Source organism: Mchenga conophoros, linkage group LG20 (assembly GCF_057382185.1).
Source record: "Mchenga conophoros isolate Kocher_MC1m ecotype Shallow Benthic linkage group LG20, M_conophoros_male_GT1.1, whole genome shotgun sequence".
Classification (NCBI taxonomy): domain Eukaryota; kingdom Metazoa; phylum Chordata; class Actinopteri; order Cichliformes; family Cichlidae; genus Mchenga; species Mchenga conophoros.
In genome coordinates this window covers 3646702-3666979 of record NC_140545.1, presented here as the reverse complement: position 1 = coordinate 3666979, position 20278 = coordinate 3646702, and the positions used below count along the sequence as shown (strand labels likewise).

The following is a 20278-nucleotide window of genomic DNA, read 5'->3' as shown; positions in this document are numbered from 1 at the left end:
TTTATTCTGTTTGTGTTTTTCATTAAAGTGAGCATTAAAGACCAGCGTAGAAGAGAAACAGCAGTACATTTTATTCAAATATATAAACACGAGCCAACTGTTAAAGACACATATGACACAAGATATTGGCTGCATAAATAAGAAAATGTGCAAATGATGAAAACTAATGACAGATATTATGTGTGAACACTTTTCTCTTAATCTGATTTATAGATTCCAAATACAATTAAAACAAAAACAAAAAACTGCAAAAATGGCAGATTAAGGATTCTGAACATTAAGTGAAAAAATACACCCAATAATTCTTTTTAAAAGAGTTTCAAGGAGCACAGGTCATTCCAGGGGGCTCATGCCCTGGCTTTTCTTTCAAGACACCGTCTGACGAAAGCCCTCTCGTCCCACTGGTTGGGGGAGAGCATGTGGGGGCCGTTATGGATGCAAAGGATGGTCATCTCCTCGGCATACGTAAGATTCTGCAGCAGCTGTAGGCAAACACAGCAGGAAGAAATTAAGAGCACTGGGCTGTCGTGCATTCATATAAAACAAAAAAAATATTTCAAGATTAAATAAAATAAAAAACCTAATACTATTATCTGAATACACTGAGCTCTTTAGAACCCATTCTTTTACAAACATTTGTATGGCTAAGTGCTTGATTTTATATACCTGTGGCAATCTGACTCAAAGATGAAGTGATGCAGCCCAATACTTTAGTCCAAACAGTCTGACTATTTGGCATAAAGTGGCACATAAACAGCTCCTTGGTACCACTGGGACTTTCAGACAGGCAGTCTGCATGAACATAGAACACTTACTTTAGGTGTTATGAAGAAGTACTGGGACGTTGTCTCTTTGCAGGCTGTGCGGACCACAATGTCAAAGACTCTTCTTTCATTTACAGGATCCATTCCCTGCATAAAGAAACAGGTGGGCTCAGACTCTTTAATAAAGGCAATTGATGACTACTGTTGTGTGAATGCCTGTCGGCGTGATCTGAGTTCTATTTATTAAAGTTGTTAAAATGTTAATTTCATGAAAGCAGCGGCACATAAGCTGTGCTCTTTTCAAATCTGTCTGTGTGAAGTGGTTTGCACATAAATAAATGTGTGCAGGAAAAGAAGAAAATGGGCAGTAAAGAGAAACTCGTACCTGGGTTTCCCTAATAATTACACTACCTGCAGCTCATGTGCACCTTTGTTACGGTCGCACTGTTGAGACTGTGTGTAAGAACTACCTGATTGATCTCATCCACCACTCTGAAGGGACAGCGGTTGAGCTCCTGCAAGGCCATGAGGTAAAGCATGGTGGAGACGCTGCGCTCTCCTCCACTCTGATGGTAAGGCGTCAGCTCGTGGAGCTGGGTGGTGGCGTGAAACTTCACCCGGATGCGGATCCCGTACTTGTCGTACTCCTCCTGCAGTGGAAAGATCCAGTATTCTCTTTTTTTTTGTTTCTAAAGACACTCATAAAAATCTTATCCACTCACAAAAAAGTGGATAAGATTTTTGCGAGTGATATTTAATCATCAATAAATCTACTGAATTGATGTGAGTACGACCGCATGAGAGATAACTGTCCTACCGCTGATAAACTGGACAATTTAAGTTTAATTATTTTAAGTCTAGAGGACACTAATATATTCAGTTAAACTAAATTCATGCTGAATTATGAAGAAATATAATGTGAAAAATAATAAGGCAACCCCATCTATATTTTTAACCTTTCCAATTTGATGCATCCGTTAAAAATATGGATACAGTTTAATATTTCCCTCAGTTAAACAGCCTACCATATCTATTCAAAATTCAGTTTTCAATGAACTTGTGCTCAATCATAAGTGGTTAAAGGTGATGCAAAGGGAGACCTCTACCTCAGCAGTGTGCTGTGACTCTGCGATTACCTCATTCTCTGAATGCAGATCAACTTCTCCTGCACACTGCATGGAGCGAAAGAAAGCACTGAACTTCTCGTTTATCTGTTCAACCAGATGTTTCAGAGGATTAAGCCAGCGTTCCTTAGCCTGTGACACAGAAGAAAAAAAGTCCAAATATACACATCATTACACCCCAAGAGCCGTTCTGTCACACAACAAATGATAAACTGGACAATTTCTGTGAAACCAGGTAATCACTCGCCTCAGATATGTTCTGTCGGTAGGCATTCAGGGCGTTGCTCTTTTCTTCCAGCTCTTTCTCCATTTGTTTAATCTCCTGCTCTCTCCTGTTGTACTCATCGACAACCTTTCAAGTCAAGAGAGGTTCAATATTTGTATATATTTATATTTAATATTTCAAATAAGAACATAAATGGAATAAACTGTTAAGTAAAAATAAAACTAATTGTCTGAACAAAAGGGCATTTTTAAGGTCTAATGCAGGGGTGTAAAACATAAGGCCCGGGGGTCAGTATCAGCCCAGCAAAGATTCCAATCCGGCCCACTGGACAATTACAAAAACAAACAAGCTTACAATTTAAATCATGCTGATATTTGTTTAATTTACTACAGCAGCATTTCCTTATTATGCAGAAAAATAAGAAATACTGTTGCTTCTTTTTCTTTTCTAAATGTCTAGTGAAAGTTCTTTCTCCTGAAAGAAAGAGGAACTTTACTTGTCCGGCCCACTTAAAATCAAACTGGGCTGTGTGTGGCCCACCATGTAAAATGAATTTGGCATCCCTGTTCTAATGCATGCTTATTAACATTTCCAAACTGCTTTCTTACTGAAGTTACGACCACGCTGAAGACAGAAGTCCCGCAGCATAAATGAAGACCTGATTTCTATGCGTCCTTACATTTTCACTGAGGCCAGTGAAGCACTCGGCTCTGGAGCGCTCCTCATTCAGCATGGCATCGACCTCATCCAGCGTGTCGGGGAGCTTGCTGAAAGCCTGATTTAACAAAAAAAAAAGAGCTGTGAACTCATTTGAATTTTAGGCTCTGAGGAGCTTCACTGCAGAGATTAGAATATATTATAAGGGTAATATTTTACACAGAGTGAATAGAGGGGGAAGTCTCTTTCACATATTCACCAATAAAACTGTGAAGAACACTCACATTACGCAGGTCTTCGGGTAATGACTGATCAGGCTGCATCTTACAGATCGCCTTTGCTCTCTTCAACAGCCCTTTGCATTGGTCTGTCAGCTGCACCTTTCTCTGCTCCAGACGGCTGCATTTTTGCTTAAAAAAACCCAAACATGACAAGTAAGCATAAATCTGCGATACAAAACCTCCCGATCCTCAGACGAGCAAGCTCCCCATCTAAATACTTACATCAGTGGTCCTCAGCTCAGAGGCACCTTCTCTGCAGTCATTCTCCAGTTTGTTCTTCTCTGCCGTCAGCCCCACCGTCTCCAACGCCAGATGCACCTTCTCCATCGTCAGCTTGGCTCTCAGCTGAAGGTCATGCAGACAAGTGAATAGAAAAAAATGCAATCGTGAAATTATTAAATCGTAGATGTTTTCAATAATATCTGCTATAAAGATGATATAAAAACAGAGAAGGGCTTAATGCCATTCTACCACAGCTAACACAAGCAATGCAGTCAGGTTCCCTTATTCATACCTTCATTTGGGCCATGAATGCAGTCACTATGGTCACTTTCTCAGCATTTACAGCTGCAATTTTTTCTTTAGTCTCCTCCTCAATCTTTGTCAGGTCAATAATATTCTGCTCCATCTGCTTCAGACTAAACACAGAGACAGATGAGTTTTTGAAATCTCATAACCAAGCTGATGCCTCTGTGAAGATCATTTAAGACATATGACAAAAGTCACTGTTAAGCATTTTGTCCCTTTAAATGAAGCTTACCTGTCCTGTTTGGTACTAATTTTCTGCTCCAGTTGTCGTTTTTTCCCCTTTAGTTCAGAGAGACCCTTCTTCTCTGCCAACAGCTCATTGTCACGGCGGTCCAGTGCGACTGCTTCCTTCTGCAAGGCCTTCATCCGCTCGTCGATGTCTCGCAGCTTTGACTCACAGGACTGGTCGCACAGGAGAATGAAGCACGTGTTTAAAAAAAGTTTGCAGAAAACAAGTGAAAAGTAGGTCACCTAAGTTTTACTAAAGTGTGCAGATACACACAAAACTTTTTTTCATCAGTTTTGCATGAAGGGTTTTTGGTAATTTCCCCCTTAAAACAAACCCGGCTCATTTTGCCTGCCTAGTATTGTCCAAATTGCCTAACACTCAAGCAATCAACCCCCTCGATCGGACATGCCCCTCAGTGTTTCAGAGCACATTTATTAACAATTTTAAAACCTAATCTTATACACTTGGTGAATTTTGTTAATCCTTGAGTGGTTTAAAGCACATTTTTCTGTTACATGACAAACTCAAAGCGCACATTTATTACTGCTTTACACGGACTTTAAGCAATATAATATACTGAAATGTCTTGAGGTGCTGCTGTCGTTCCAGCTCTCTTCACACAACTGTTTCCTACCTTCATCTGCTGCTCTAGCTGCCGTTTCTCTTCAGCATCCACAGTGATGGTGAGGTACTGGGAAGGGTGCACCACAGAGTTGCTGGTGCTTATCTTGTTTGAGTAAAAGGACCTTTTGACAGTGTACCTCTCCTCTGTTGTGTACAGCACCTTGAGGTAGGGCTCCTCAATCACCTGAACAAGACAGATCGGGGTCAGTGTCAAAGTCTTTCCACCACAAAAGCAATAAATACAACCAAAGTTAAAAGCGACGGACTCCCAGGAGATTTTGATGTTAAGGAGAACAATGTGGGGTTTTATTAGTTTACATTAAGAAGCTTTTTTTTTTGAAGACAAGCGTACCGTTTTAATCATGGATTTGGTTCGCTCATTGCCCACTGGCACGTCATGCACCCTGTACTGGTGACAGAGGTAACTCATGACCTCATCGGGGGCGTCAAACATCTCTCGGAGGTAGGTGAAGAACCCAAAACGCCTGAAAGCCAGTAAGAAGAAGTAAAAAGATGCAACAGATGCATCAGGATAAAAAAGAACAACAACAACAACAAAAAAACAATACTGTATCGATTTTTAAAAAACTGAACTAAATTTATTTTCTCTCACCTCAGGGACTCAATATTTCGGGATGGCGGTCGCTTAGAACATGACTCCTCCGGAGCACAGATGGAGTTCACCTTCAAGTTCATCTTGTCACGGACCTGAGGGTCACCACAGATCAAACACATCATTAGCTTCACTAACATTTCTAATCGGATGAAATATTTTCCTCCAAGCAGGCGACGTCGGCAGCCTGCAGCATTCTGACCTCGATCATAAACTTCTCCATGTCGTCTTTCCTCTGGAAAACGAACGCACGGAGGTCGTGGAATGAGATGTGGTTCTCCACATACTTAGCAAAGCGGTGATCCTTCACATTGATCTGTAAAATAGAGAGCGAGTTAACAAAAGTAAACCAATCCAAACACTTAACAAGGAAGTCTTCGTTTATCCTGTGAGATGCAATGTGTTTGGTGTTTGGTAGGGTGGTTCGGTATCACATCATCTGATATAATGCCAGTTATGAATTTTTAAGCGATGGAAAAGTGTCTCATCACACCTCGTGCCACTCTGATGGTGATTTAGCAGCTAAAAAAGGAGCTACTACAACAAACTCCAGCAGAGCACAACACTAAGAAAACTGTTCCCGCTGAAGGTGGAAAGAAACTTGTTTCACCACTTCAGTCAAACAACAGAGACATTTGCAAGTTACACCTGAATTATACTTCTGTGTCAGAGCTACATTATAACTTATGCCATAACCAGAATCCCATTTTAGCCCTAATCACTGAACTGGGAGTTCTGGCAGCACTGAATAGGGTGTGTTCATTCTTCCTCTTTTGCACTAAATAGTGCCTGAGCCAATTTAAAGTAGCACCTTGTATACGATATTCAAATGATAAACACACACACTAGTGTTAGGCAACATGCTTACCCTCCCATCAAGGCCCAGCTACACCAGTTCACGTGTTTTGGCACTGCCAACAATTGAACAGTACTTGGAAGAACATTTTCGAGGCCCTGCCATTGTTGCAGAATCACTGTAGTACCTCTCCATCTTCAGAGTAACTCAGAGAGTACCTTAGAAAAATACTTTCTATGCTGCAGTTAGAAAAAGCGAGGTAGAACAGAGTGAACTCTCTGTGAAACTTTTGAGTGACTTAGTCGCCATTGAATATGTTAAAAACAGCCATAAAATGCATCCATTGTTTGTATTGTGGTGCATTTAAACTGATTGTGAGTAAAGGAGAAGCCCACCCCATTCATCTGTACTATGTTTGTCTTGTGAATATCCACCCTAGTGGGTTTTTCTTTTTCTTTGTCTCTTGTAGCTGTAAAATCAGGGCTGGGTGTGGGGAACGTTTTTATTGTTTTTGTCTCTTATCAGAAAACGAAAAATAACGTTTAAGAATTTTCATGAAAAGCACCACATAGGCTACTTTCGTTCTAGTGTCACTGTATATAATGCTGTGTCACTACTATTGCACAATAATGCTGCTGGCACCCTGTGGCAATGCAGTCATGTTCTGAAGGAGCTAGTCTGCCAGCAACGACAGCAGCTTGTTGGGAAAAAAATAAAGGAAAATATATTTAATTTTGTTTATACTAATAAATTCAGCTGAGTGCAAGCTGCAATCACTGATAAAACATCATTCAGTTTTTTTATAACATCCGTGAAATATCATGATATAATTTTGAGGCTATATCACCCACCCCTCTTGAACCATTTATAAGCAGTATATGATCATTTAATAAGTGGCTTTTCTCAACTGGAAAACAGAAACATGGCTGAAATTCATCATTAAACGTGGAGAAAGAATCGTGGATTTAAATGCTTTTAGATACGAGTTGTTTGTTAAATCGGAACCGGATCTCATGAGTTTGTCTGGGTTTTTTTTTCACTTCTATAATTTAGGGCTGTTGAAAACACATTCGCACACTTCCATCTAAACTGCACGTGAAACATCTGCATAGCTTCTAAATGCTACAGAGAGCGCTTTACGTGCAGCACGTCCTGTCACAGTTCAGTGAAACTCACCACCAGCATCATGGGCTCGTGGACGTTTCCACGAAAGAGTTGCTTGTTCTGTCTGAGCCACTGGAGGGCAGCGTGTGTGTCCCTGTGACGTCCTCGCAGCTTCTCCACTTTGGCATTCATCATGTTGTTCATGTCGTTGAGCTTCTTCTCCAACACTGATAAAGAAAATAGAATAGAATCTACATGTAAAGCTGTTGCACATAATGTGCTTTTGTCAGCGAAATGTGCGCCAAAAAAAGAAAACAAAAGAAGTCATCTTTGTTTATGCAAATTGTTTTGGGAAGCTCACTTCTAGATTCAGCACAAAGGTTGTCCTTCTCCCTGCGCAGGTCGCCCTTCTCCCCTTCGATCTTGGCTCTCTCCTCCTGAATGCGCCTCAGATCAGCGTTGACGGCGTTGATGCGCGGGGTTACATCCGGCTGGTCGCCAACTTTGGCAAGCTCCGCCTTCAGGTCTTCGATGGTTCTTCTGGTGTTGCTGATTCGCTTCTGGTGGTCTTCCTCCTCCATCTGCTTAAGTCTGCATTTTTGTTTAATATCGTCAATCTGCAGAGAGGAGTGGAGAGAGCAGTCGTGTATTAACAAAAGTCTGCTTTATGTCAATTAAGTACAAGATAAAAAGCACAACGTTTTATTAATTTAGTCTGTACCAAATGTAAAAACAAAAACACAGCCGTACCTCTTTGTTTTTTCGATCCAGCTGATCTTGTTTCTGTTTGCACTTCAGCGAGGCTTCTTTGATGGCAGCAGTCTGAAAAACAACAACCTCATCTTCACCACCATCATTACAGGACTTGTGAACTGAAATTGCAATATGAACTTATTTTACAGTCTCTAATTCAGAGTTCATTTACTACAAAATCATCATCATCATCATCATCATCATTTATTTATATAGCACTTTAAAAGCACACCTGGTAGACCAAAGTGCTCTACAATACAAATATGCATATAGTAATAAGATAGCAGAAACCAGACATAGCAATAAAATTAATTTAAAAAAAAAAGTCAGTTACCCACAGAGTTAAAAGCCAGGGAATAAAAATAGGTTTTTAATAAAGACTTAAAAACTGGCACTGATGTAGCCTGTCTAATATGGAGAGGAAGGTTATTCCAAAGCATCGGCGCTGCAACAGAGAACGCTCGGTCTCCTCCAAGTTTCAGCCGTGACTTTGGGACCGAAAGCAGCAACAGCTCAGCTGACCGAAGGGAACGAGTGGGGACGTGGGGCTTCAACAAGTCAGACAAATAAACAGGTGCCAAACCATTTAGAGATTTAAAAACCAATAAAAGGATTTTAAAACGGATTCTAAATTGTATTGAATAAATTTAGAAAAAAAATAATGTATCCCTGCATCTGCTCGTGAAACTGGACCCGTTACAGAGTACCAGCCTTTGATTTGTCACCTTATCCTTTATCTGTGCCTCTGTTGGCTTCAGCTGCTCGTCAATCTGTTGGATCTTCTTCACCATGGGCGCCTGGGTCTGCTTCAGGCTTGAAAGCTGCTTTCTGGCCTCGTCGCGCTCCTTCTTCACACCCTCAAGTTCCTTACGGGTGGTCTCGTACTCCTAATATCACAAGGAAACAGAAACAGCTTACACAGTTAATTCAGTTTCTCTCTCCACATGTGCGCTGTGCTCATTTCTCTTGTTTACACTCGACCACTCACCACCCATGGTTTCTTCTTCTCGAGCAACTCGATTACATCCAGATGCCTCTTTTTTTCGTAGTAACGGTTTACATCGTGTTTATTCCTTTCATTTCGCTGCTTGGCTTTCTCCAGGAAGCTTGCTTTCTCCTTCACAACGTTCTACAGAGAAGCAAAGAGCCATGTTGCCGTTACATGTCTTTAAGAGGAGGACAACTTAAAAAACGAACATGAATGAATTTTGTTGCAGTTTTTTCTTCTTATTTCTACCACATCAAACTTTGCCTGTTGGATCACTGGCTTTGAGCTTACCTCCAGTTCTCGTTCTTTATTGCGGAAGTTTTTGAGCTCACAGTGGTATTCATACATCTCTGGTGGGCCCACTGACTTCTCAGTTGCTTCCAGCAACTCAATTTTGGACATCTTGGCAAATTCGCCCACTTTTTCCTGCGTGGGGGAAAAAAGCCAGTAAAACAGTGATTAAACTGTATATTTTTGCATCTGTGCAGCTTTATGTTGCAGATGTATAAACATACCTGAGGTAGAAACTGACAGAGGTTGCTGACTTGGATGCGCAGAGCTTTGACTTCCTCTTCCACCGCCTTCTGGCTGCACTGCCGATCATTCAACATCCACAGAGACTGATTGTTCTCCGCATGTATCTCTCTAAAAATCACCACATTACCACCTCTTTTGTACCTTCAAAAACAAAAACAAAGGCTAGCGTTTAGAGTCATATCACTATGCTGAACATGATAATGCAGGTGATGTAACAACTTCTGGCAAATTTTCATTTCATTTTTGAAAAGATGAGGGTTCAGAATTCAAACTTCTTGTCTGAAAAGATTCATGAAGAATTTCTGAAAACATGTAACGCTAACGGAGCAGTAGAGTAATGTAGCGTGTGGAATGTATTTCACATAACTTACAGTTCAATTTCAACATGGCCTTTTTTGCAACCACGCTTGACATAGAGCCCAACCTTTAAAAAAACAAAGCACCATTCAATAATCATCGTCAACAAATGCAGTATCTGCTATGTGAGCTCAATTCAAAGTATCATATTTTGACTGTTAAAGGGGCGGGGAGATGAGAAACAACAGTGCATGCGCTGCAAAAGAGCAATGAAAGATTTTCATAGAGGCGTGCTTATCACCACATACAGCTTGTTTACCAGTCTGCTAACATTATGTTTATTTGCTGGTCTTTTGAAAAGAAAACAAATCCGAAATACGTTTGGAGTGCATCAATCAATGACTTGCATTGCTCTGTGGCTTACCTTATCACCTCTGCCAAGAACAGCTGTCTTGCCAGCCAGACACAGACAGATGGCACACACAATGCTGGACTTTCCAGTACCATTGGCCCCGACAATCATGTTCAGATTAGGTCCAGGATGCACCACAGAGTAGTCGTACGTTCTGTGAGTACAAGGTAGACATTCAGGGGTTTCCTGCAGTGTTTTAGAGCAAAGGTGCTCCATCTCGCCTAAAATAATTGCAATCTACACTAACAGTACAAATGAACGTAATAACATAAAAGTGGCAATACTGCTATCTTACACTTCAAATGGCTGTCTGTTAGTGAGACCTGAAGTTTCCCACATACGGTACCTGTTCATCTGGTCATACTGCTTAAGCATTTGCGACAGGCAGACTCACAGTGAAATACTTATTTACAACCACTCTTATCCCTGCACAGGTTCTGCAATTTTGGAGGCTGGTTGACAATAATACAAATATGTATTACAGATCAACAAGTTAATAAATGTAGAATAGTCTGTATAGCAATGAATGTTTACTTAGTCTGCCATAATTTTCATTAAAAAAAACTTACAGGCAGGTATGGATGACAGTAAGATGAAAATTTATACCAGTAACTGACTCTTGGTTAGTTTTCTGAGTGGAAAAGAAGCTCTGAACAGGTTATCAATATCTACTTATCATCTCTGAGTGTGAACATGGTTTAGAAACAGACTGAAAAAAGGGGATGCATGTAACTCGCTGTTAAGCTCCACTGCCTTTTTATACAGAATTTATAAGACTGGGGGTACAGGATTTTTATTGACTGGCTGGATTTGACACTTTGCTTTAAGCTAGAGCTGCCTGTGATTCTCATCCCCTTGAAGTAGAAAGCAATGGAAACAGGCGTAATGATAACGAGTTCTTAATGGGGAAGCCCTTCTTTAATATATCGAGTCTATTTTAACACCTGCCTTGAATGTGACCCCTTAAATCGTACAATTAGATAGGACAGCTCACTAAAATACCTCATTTGGACTTAACTGTAGCTGCTGGACCATATAGTCGGTCTGTAGCAGCTTCCATCAGTGGGTCTACGACCTGCTCGTGTTTACAGGGCTCAGGGTTTAACTTTTAATTGCAAACTGGTGGAAAAATGTTAGCATATATGCTATAACTGGTGGAAAAATGTTAGCATATATGCTATCTAGGTCATCTGGCTGTAGCTATCAGCAGGTAAATCGGGGTGTTCCGGCAGTTTCACTTTACAGACGTTGACCGCTGTCAACTGGGGAGCAGCAACTTACAGGAAGTTCTTCATGGTGATCCGAAGTATGGATCCCTCCACAAATCGACCCTCCCCCTCGAGTCCTTCGTCCTGACTGTCCGTGAAAATGCTCGGTAAGCTTTTACTCGAAGTTTGTGAGCTGCTGTTAATGTGACTGAGCCTCTGCCGCTTGCTGGGTTCGGCCATGGTGACCCCAACAGGGAACCTACAAGACAACCAGGCACGTTCATGCACACGGACAGACACCTCGCGCGCTTTGCCGAGTTGCTGCTGAAAGCCGGTTGGACCAAAAAGATCACGTGTATACACAAAGGCGACCACAGCGCCAAAGCTATCGCGAGATATGAATTTTACCCATACAATAACAAACGTACAGCATGCACCTAAAATGTTTGATTTCCAAATGATAACATACTATATTAGAAAATAAAAGGAGAGTAGAAAATACTCGAAAACATAATTTAACACGTGCAGGTGATGCATATTGTGTTAGCGTTAATAAGAAAGATTTCTAATGAAGTTTGCAGTTCAGTTATGGGGAGTTTTAAATGTTATTATACCCTATCATGCCCATCTATGTGTGTCTATGTTGACCAGTTTCCCCTGAAATGCAAACTGATACTGGTCCAGGGAAGATTAGTATGATGGATTAATGCGAAGAGTGCGAGAGTTTAAAAACAAGTGTTATGAAGGTTTTAGATTCGATTCATTAAGTCCTAAAATATAAATTGTGGCCAAAGTGGAACATTCTGAAAATTCGAAAAGTGCCTAATGGGTTTTTTTTAAATTAACATCTCCACAGGTCAAAAACAGAAATGGGCGGTGATAACATTTCTGAGGATTTGGATCATCTTATCTCTGGACTGTGACTCAGTGTAGCTGTTGAGCTGGCTGCAGGTCTGGAGAACCATGGACGTTGAAGGAAATTAAATTGTATTTTTTTTAGACAAGGTCAGAAAGTTCAACTCTTTGGATAGAGTTTAATAATATTTGTAAATATAACTATTTTAAAGCCAAACCCGTTTTATTTATTTTTGGGAAAACAATTAAAGCTTGTACAGTCAATCTTTGAAAATAAATACAACAGAAGTCAGTCCTTAAATGATCTAAATTACTTGATTGAATTAATCCCGTATAGCTCTGTTCCCACTCTCCCCCTTTCCCTTTGAATCGGTCGCTTTGAGGGAGAAAAACTGCTTTTGACTAAAGAAGCAACTTTAGGACTAACACGCCTAGCTGTTTTTACCAGGAAAACGAGCGTTTGGTAAGCCTTGCTTTCCTGGTATTTTCAGTCCGAAGCCTGTCTGAACTCGTTTTAACCGTTAGAATAAGCGTATGTGACGAGCAGCCGTTTCTTTAGGTCGTGCTCTTCCACGGTTCCTCCTGCTGTGGTTAGATCAGAATCGCCTCTGTACTCATTGACCACTGCGAAGCTTGAGATGAACTCAAACTCTCACAGAGCTAGTATATCTGATCAATTCATCACCTCTAACCACGGCACGGAGCGTGGAGGCCCTGAAAGTTTCTGCCGGCTGCACATCGCCACAAAGGCTCGCAAGCGCGTTTCCTATCATCTCCGGTCAGAGCAGAGCCACCTCAGACCGGATCAAATAAGATCAGTGTGTAGGTTTTTAAAATGAACACAGACACGACACACGCACATATCATTCACGCACTCACTCAAACACACAACCATTCACTCAGAAGCCATTCAAACTATAAGGAATACGGAGCTTCCGCTTCCGGTTTAAAGCCAAAAGCCGCATGGGATTATGGGACATCGACTCCGACGATTATTTAGCGACATCACGTGGCCACCAGTAGTAACATAATATACATAAAACAAAATTATGAAACCATCACCTAAATCCTCAAATATATTTCATTGAATTAATTCAAATGTAGGCAAAGCTTTTTAAGTGTTAAAAGGTCTTCATCTTCTAGGATCACCACAGCAGATCACCTGTGTCCCTCTTACTCTGCCCCTAGCTCTATATTCATCGTCTTTTGTCTTTCATCCACTATCCCCCCTCAGCACATGCCCAAACCATCTCTAAAATTGTTTCCAACGCTCTCAGCCCGAGTTGTCCCACTGATGTTATTTATTTCTAATCATTTCCATCCTGGTCACTCTCAGTGAAAACCTTAACATTATCAACCAGGCCTCCTGTCTTTTTTGTTAGTCCCATGATCTTCTCTCACTACCATCTTGTAAACCTTCCCTTTCACTCACTCTGCTCTGCTTCTGTCAGAAATCCCCAACACTCGACCCTCCCTGCACTCTCTTCTTCGCCTCTCTGTTGCTTTGGATGGTTGATCCCATAAATTACTTCCTTTTACCATCCATGATGGGATGGTAAACGGAAGTAATGGTAAACGGAAGTAATGGTAAAAGAGAAAGAGAGTTATGTAAAATAAGTTTAAAATTTTCTTACTTCCTCCTGTTTTTGTTGGTCTTATATTATGTTATGTAATAGAATACTTTCTAACTGTTCCCTTTGGCAAATTCTGTGTGTCTTTATGAGCCAGCAGAATATAATAAGAATAAAGATTTATTTTAATATATATATATTTTAATATATATATGTGTGTGTGTGTGTGTATATATATATATATATATATATATATATATATATATATATATATATATATAATGTAAAGTATGTAGACTAAACCCCACCAGATGACATTTCAGCTTGTATTTATACAACAAGAATTAATCTATTCTTGTTCTTGTTTAGTGTTTATGCCACAGATACATTTAACATAACTATAATGGACCTAACAATTATAAATAAATACAAAATAAATACTTTTGTAGGGTATTTGTAAGCTGAAAAACACAGAAATAGATACAGTATGTGGAAGTCTTTGTGTCCTCAGAACTGATTAAGAAAAGACTGTGTTGTGACTACACATACACTGATACACACTTAAATACATGCAGTGTGATGTATGTGTGTATCGTCATAAGTCTAACCTGAATAAAGTGTTTAGTCAGTATTGTTTTTTAGTAAAACATTCAAACCTCCCTAACTGCTACAAAAAGTGAATTTAAAGTACAAATACATCAGCGCATGGTTGAAGATGTAAAGATGTGAGCACAGTGGCACAAACTTTCGCAGCTCCTGTATGAGAGTGAAAACACAGTCATTCACAAACAACAAATAACAATGCATTCACACAGTCTTCTTGCACATTTTGATATCTGTACCAGTTTATTTACCAGTACCAGTTTCTTATAGATCTAACCAGTAAACATTCACAAAGTTTATGGCAGGACATTTCCGGTTGTACTTGGGTTTTCTATGATCGTCTCAGTCCCCAAACTGTGACAACCATCACCATATTATGTTTCTTTGAAGACCTTTGTTGCTGGACTGTCTGTCAGTGCTAATGGGCTGGGAGGAAGAGGAGTCGACTGGTAATAGTACCGTGTTAGGTTGGTTTTAAGCTGCATTTGTGTCAGCGGCAATTACCTAATCTAACATCCTATGCCGTGTGGGGGTTGTGAAGTAATCTAGAATGGCGTAATAAGATTTCAGTGTCTACTACCACTATTGACTACTGCTAGATGGCACATTGAGTCTGTGGATCTGTCATCAACAACATGCTGGCCTTGGATGCAGCAAGGAAAAAGACGATTGACCGACGGAGTGAGGACATGCAATTCTTTTAGCAATGGACTAAAACAGGAACGCTGCTGCTGGGCACAAGACAGTGGGCCTCCACCATCCTGCCATGGAGGGGTCAGCTGTAAAAAAAGTGAGTTTTCTAGTTGTTTACTTGCAGCGCTGCCGCCGTCTAGTGAGTGAGAGGTCAGTGTCTGGTCTGATGTCCATCTGTCAAAGGTTTAGTTCACCTTTGGTCAGACCACATGTGTTGCTTCAGTGGGCTTACAGTCAAAGTTTATTGTGATTAAAGTATGTAGATGTTATATAACTTTTCATATGATGGACACTTTGACCACAAATATATAAACTGTGCCTTCTTACAGAATCTTGTTATTGCAGATTAAATATTATTGACACTAATACTCAACAAGTTCATTATAGTTATTTTTAATCTCTGTTATTATGAAACTATATATGTTAGCAGCACAATGTCTGTTTTCATTAAAGACTTTTCTGCATTTTTATGTGTTTTAAACACAAAATTCATTGTGCATATTTTAGCTCCATGGTGGGCATTTAAATGCTGTCTCGAAGTCCGAATTGTTCTGATCAGTGAGCTGATTTGAACATTTGATATAATATTATTGCAATGTCAAAACATTGCTGTTCAATCTTTGATCAAAGTCACATCTGAAGTGATTACATAACAAGGTCATCTTGGAGCCTGGATGGTTTTACATAAGAACAAACAGCCTGAAGATACAAGGCAGCTGTGTTGAACTTCCTAAGAAGAATAAAGTATTTTAATCTGGCAGCAACATTATAATGATTAATGGTCAAAAAACGTATCTTTTGACTGATTCAGTCCAACAGACAGATTGCTTAGTATCACAGAGCGGCATCATCAAGCTAACGTCTGACACTTTAGAGCATTTCTGCAAGTAGGTGAGAGCTTCCTGTAATCCATCTGAAACCTTCAGGCCTTAATTGGAACAATGGCTTTCATCAGGCCTTACACCTGACTGGTTATCTCCCCTGCAGGGGCCCAAGAAGGCCCTGAATCTGGAGGCTTATAACTACAGCAGGAATAGTAAAAGGCACAATACCAAATACAGAGTTTGGGATCATATTTCAGCTGTTGGACTTGTTTATGTCAGCGTCTTGGTCTTATTGGCTTGCCTGACTTTGCCTGAGAAACGCAAGTCATAACAGCACCTGCCATCTGCTCCCTGGTCGCTGTAATCTGTGTCTCCTGGCTATCCGGTTTCAGTGGGTGTGGCAGAAGTAAACGATTGTGTTACAACCACGTTTTCCTTCCACTGTAAGTGGCCTGACTCTGTGTGGTTACATCATTTTATTTGCCACTACAAATAAAGCTCTCTGTCACACACCAAAACTGCATAACTACCTCTCTGACAGACTGGCAGAGCTGTTATGTCACCTTCATTAAACGAAGCTCACGTACTTAAGCAGCACAGCAGGCACTGTCTTTTTTAGCCTTTAGCTAATTATACCCTCTGTCACATGAAGGGACGATCACAACAAAGATGTTTTGACAAACCAGGCTGTGTGCATCAGTGTTCACATGCAAAGTAATTAACTTGTGAAATCACTAACAAAGAGCTTCGTTTTTTCTTTTTCTCTTGTTTGACTGCATATGACATCTCACAGAAACTGGGATATGGGCTTCTCAAAAAAGGTAGTTTAAAGCACAAATGTTGAATGATAGATTAGATTTGATTGATAGCAGAATCATGTATATGTTACCAATCAAATATTGCTATCAGTCAAATATATAGTCGTTATAGTAGGATTAGAATTAGCTAGAAATAATCATCTTTTATATTAAGTAGCTTCATCCATCAGTACTGCCGGGTGAATGAAGCAGTGTATTCTGTGTTTAAAATGATCTTCAATGACACTTCGATTAAATGTTACAATTCTGTATCTCCAACAATCAAAACTATGAGGACATTCTGTTACCATGTGATAGTTAATAACAAGGTAGAGTCAAACTTGTTTTCTTTTTCACATTATGAGCTTTAAGAAGAATTTTGAGTTGGTCCATCCACAGGTGACAGCAGCAGTGAGCAGAAGAAACTCAACGGCTCCTCAACAGAAGCGCCGAGCTATCATAACCTGCACCGAGAGCTGCTGCTCAGCCATAAACGGTACGCCGAAAACTCCTTTTACTCTGTGGTCTTAAAGTCGTCACCCACTGAAACAGAGATTGGCAGGAATTTTGTGTTTGCATGTGTCGGTAAAACTGTAGCTCTGACTTTGAAGGGGTCTGCTGCTGGAGGAGAAACCGGAGCTGAAGCGAGTGTTGGAGCAGCGCAGACTGGAGCTGCACAAGGAGGCGGAGATGGCACAACGACAGCCCTCAGACCTGGAGATGGAGCTCCGCAAGAGGCAGCAGAAACTGCAAGAGGTAAGAGGCACATAACTGAGAGGGATTTCACAAAATACTAACAGAATACAACCTGGCTCTTCTCAGGCTTTCTCTTTAACTTTGTTGGGATAAACTGATGTCCTTCCCCCCAACAGTACGAGCAGGAGGAGATCAGGCAGCGAGAGAGTCAGCAGAAGATCCCAGAGTTTGTCCGTGTGAAGGACAACCTGAGGCGCACACAGACGTTTGAGCAGTGAGGCCCTGAGGCTCTCCCATCAGCCCCTGCAGCATCTCACCATAGTGGCCCTAAATCTGGATGTTCACAGTCTACAGAGCTACATCCCGCATACACCATTTTGCTTTACGTTTCTTCACAATGTACTTTGAGTTATCACATTTTGTTTAAGCAATCACTCATACCAGGCTAACATGTAATCCAGAAATACACTATTTTGCCAAAAGCACTCTCTTGTCTGCTTTCACATGCATAGGAACTTGAGTGACATCCCATTCTTAATCTGTAGTGTTTAATATGATCTCAGCCCACCCTTTGCAGCTACAACAGACTCAACTCATCTAAGAAGGCTTTCCACAAGGTTTAGGAATGTGTTTGTGGGAATTTTTGACCATTCTTCCAGAAGGTCAAAAAATTCCATTAGTTGGATGAGAAAGCCTGGTTCACACTCTCCACTCTAATTCATCTCAAAGGTGTTCTGTCAGATTGAGATCAGGACTCTGTGCAGGTCGGTCAAGTTCCCACAAAGTTGGGAACATGAAATTGTCCAAAATGAATTGGTACGCAGAAGCATTAAGAGTTTCTTAAGGAGTCAAGCTCAACTCCTGAAAAACAACCTCACACTATAATCTTCCACTACCGAACTTTATACTTGGCACAGTGCTGTCAGACAAGTACTGTTCTCCTGGCAACTAGCAAACCCAGACTCAAGCGTGATTTGCCACTCCAGAGAACAGGTCAGTACTGCTGTAGAGTCCAGTGGCGGTGCGCTTCACACCACTGTACCTAACGCTCGTGCTTGGTTACGTGATGCTTGGATGCAGCTGCTCGGCCATGGAGACCCATTTCATGAAGCTCTCTACAGACTGTTCTTGAGCAACTCTGAAGGCCACAAGAAGTGTGGAGAGATTGACTGCAGAAAGTTGCTGACCTCTGCGCACTTTGCACCTCATCATCCGTTGACCCCATCCTTGTGATTTTTAAATGACCTACCACTTAGTGGGTGAGTTGCTTTCATTCCCAAATGTCCTCCACTTTGTTGTAATATCACTAACAGCCGACTGTTGAATATTTAGTAATGAGGAAATTCCACAAGTGGACTTGTTGCACAGGTGGCATCCTATCACTGCACCAAGCTGGAATTCACTGAGCTCCTGAGAGCAACCCATTCTTTCACAAATGTTTGTACAAGCAGTCTGCGTGCTAGGTTCTTGATTTTATCACACAAGTGATTGAAACAGCTAGACTGAATATGAATGAGTGAATACTTTTGGCAATATAGTGTACTTCCATAAAGTCAGTCACAGTTCTTTTTCTGATTGGGAAGTGAAATAATAGAGAAAGCTCGCACTGAGCTATGAGTCTGGATTTTTTAAAATGTTTTTCTATACTAATTATACTATTTTTTTTTCCAAATTAGTTTCACATGCTTCTTCCAGGATCAAATGAGCATGAGATATCAGTTAAGCCTGATTCTGTCCGTTGTAAAGACCATTATGCAACTGCTGAGAGGAACATTTTCAACAGAGCTGTTTTGTATGAATAAAAATTCCCCAACACTGCAAAATATGCATGTTTGTTTATTCTTCTCTGTCATGACTTGGGATTTTTTTAGAGTGTCTGAGTGCTGTGGAAATGAAAGGTTTATAGCTTGCTGTGATGTTTTGTTGCACTGGACACCATTCAAAGCACTGGGGACTGATTTGCATGCGGCTCCACTCCCCGAGGGCTCTCACAGTTCTTTCACATGGATATGGGACTCTGCTTAATTAGCTGATCTTTTCATTCCATCACGCCATGAGAGGAGAAAGCACAGGCCATCTGGAGAAGGCTTTTCATCATCTATAGACTAGGAATACCCAAGGGTCACTGATACAACCGGCTGAGGGCACATAGTAGTAGCCAGTTTGCTGTTTCAGAATTTATTTTAAGTAGTTTTAGCAATTATGTCATACACAAAAGAAACCCACATGTGCAAATTGAATTAACAGAACAACTTTAAATGTGCAATAACACATAAGTGCTGTACTTTTAAAGTTAAGATGTGAGGTAACATTATTGTATAATTGTACGCATGCAAATAGCCTAAAGGCTATTCTCATAATTAAAATTTTTTTATATAGTTTAGCATTTCATAAGTTACGCACATGTATTTTGTGTAAGAACTTGAGCAGGAGTTGGTTACAGATGTCAAATAAATGTAGTGAAGAGTAAACGTGCAACATTGTCTAAGGCAAAGTAATAATAAAAGGACCACCATCAAATATAATAATAATAATAATAATAATAATAATGAATGTAAGCGAATTACATGGAAATGAATTACAAAGAAGATCACATGGTTAAATATAGCTTTGTGGAAACTAAACAGCAATTAAAAGTATATTTCTCTGTCATTTTAATTATGTTTTATTTATGTTAATGTGTGAATGGCTCACACTGTACACAATTCTTCATTATCATGGCGGAGGAAAGAGGAGAGCGTGGTCTTCTCGGCCAGCACTTACCAGCCAGCTGTCCTGTTTTCTTTCTTTCTTTTAACAAAACTTTGCCTCTACCGCCTCCCTGTCGCCTTTTGTGCCTTTTCTCAAATGAAGCCCCCCCTCAGCAGTCGCGTGCTGTGTCAACAAGCAAAGCGTGTCTGGAAAGTCTGCAGCGTCGGACCAAACCAATACAAGAAGCGAGGGGGGCGTTGCAGACAGAAAAAATAAAATCTCATTCGGTTAAGCCGAAATTGCTACTATTTTACAAAAGCGTGAGCTGTGACTTAAATGTAAGTTAATTTAAAAATGAATATTTTTACATAAATACTGAAGCAAAAATCAACAAAGCTCGCCCGTAG

At 40.5% G+C, this 20278-nt stretch overlaps 2 protein-coding genes and 1 non-coding gene across 3 annotated transcripts; 1 reads left to right on the top strand and 2 right to left on the bottom strand.

The window, feature by feature from the left end:
• Positions 1-47: 47 nt before the first annotated feature.
• smc5 (structural maintenance of chromosomes 5) lies at positions 48-13448 on the bottom strand. Its single transcript, XM_085259369.1, has 25 exons — positions 13429-13448; positions 11215-11400; positions 9946-10087; positions 9596-9648; positions 9203-9365; positions 8979-9113; positions 8688-8828; positions 8425-8586; positions 7697-7768; positions 7308-7563; positions 7019-7173; positions 5249-5362; positions 5047-5141; positions 4786-4918; positions 4444-4617; positions 3813-3982; positions 3567-3690; positions 3275-3397; positions 3056-3181; positions 2794-2889; positions 2136-2240; positions 1901-2020; positions 1235-1414; positions 816-911; positions 48-482 (listed from the first exon to the last, which is right to left on the bottom strand). Exons 2-25 carry the CDS (start codon positions 11379-11381, stop codon positions 348-350), a joined length of 3237 nt encoding a protein of 1078 aa, XP_085115495.1. The 5' UTR covers positions 11382-11400; positions 13429-13448; the 3' UTR covers positions 48-347.
• LOC146550113 (small Cajal body-specific RNA 2) lies at positions 12588-12949 on the bottom strand. Its single transcript, XR_014890315.1, has one exon.
• Positions 13449-14702: 1254 nt separating the features above from the next.
• LOC146550111 (protein FAM107B) lies at positions 14703-19005 on the top strand. The gene is made up of 5 exons (XM_085259827.1): positions 14703-14960; positions 16481-16508; positions 16884-16980; positions 17096-17240; positions 17357-19005. Exons 1-5 carry the CDS (start codon positions 14937-14939, stop codon positions 17456-17458), a joined length of 396 nt encoding a protein of 131 aa, XP_085115953.1. The 5' UTR covers positions 14703-14936; the 3' UTR covers positions 17459-19005.
• The last annotated feature ends 1273 nt before the right edge of the window (positions 19006-20278 follow it).

Coding starts and splice junctions, on each gene's coding strand:
- smc5 (XM_085259369.1), bottom strand. CDS start 11,381: ATGGCCGAACCCAGCAAGCGGCAGAGGCTCAGTCACATTAACAGCAGC. Junction 7,769..8,424: donor AGGCACAGATAAAGGATAAG/GTGACAAATCAA, acceptor GTTGTTTTTCAG/ACTGCTGCCATCAAAGAAGC. Junction 3,398..3,566: donor CATTCATGGCCCAAATGAAG/GTATGAATAAGG, acceptor CATGACCTTCAG/CTGAGAGCCAAGCTGACGAT.
- LOC146550111 (XM_085259827.1), top strand. CDS start 14,937: ATGGAGGGGTCAGCTGTAAAAAAA. Junction 16,981..17,095: donor CTGCTGCTCAGCCATAAACG/GTACGCCGAAAA, acceptor CTGACTTTGAAG/GGGTCTGCTGCTGGAGGAGA. Junction 17,241..17,356: donor GGCAGCAGAAACTGCAAGAG/GTAAGAGGCACA, acceptor TCCCCCCAACAG/TACGAGCAGGAGGAGATCAG.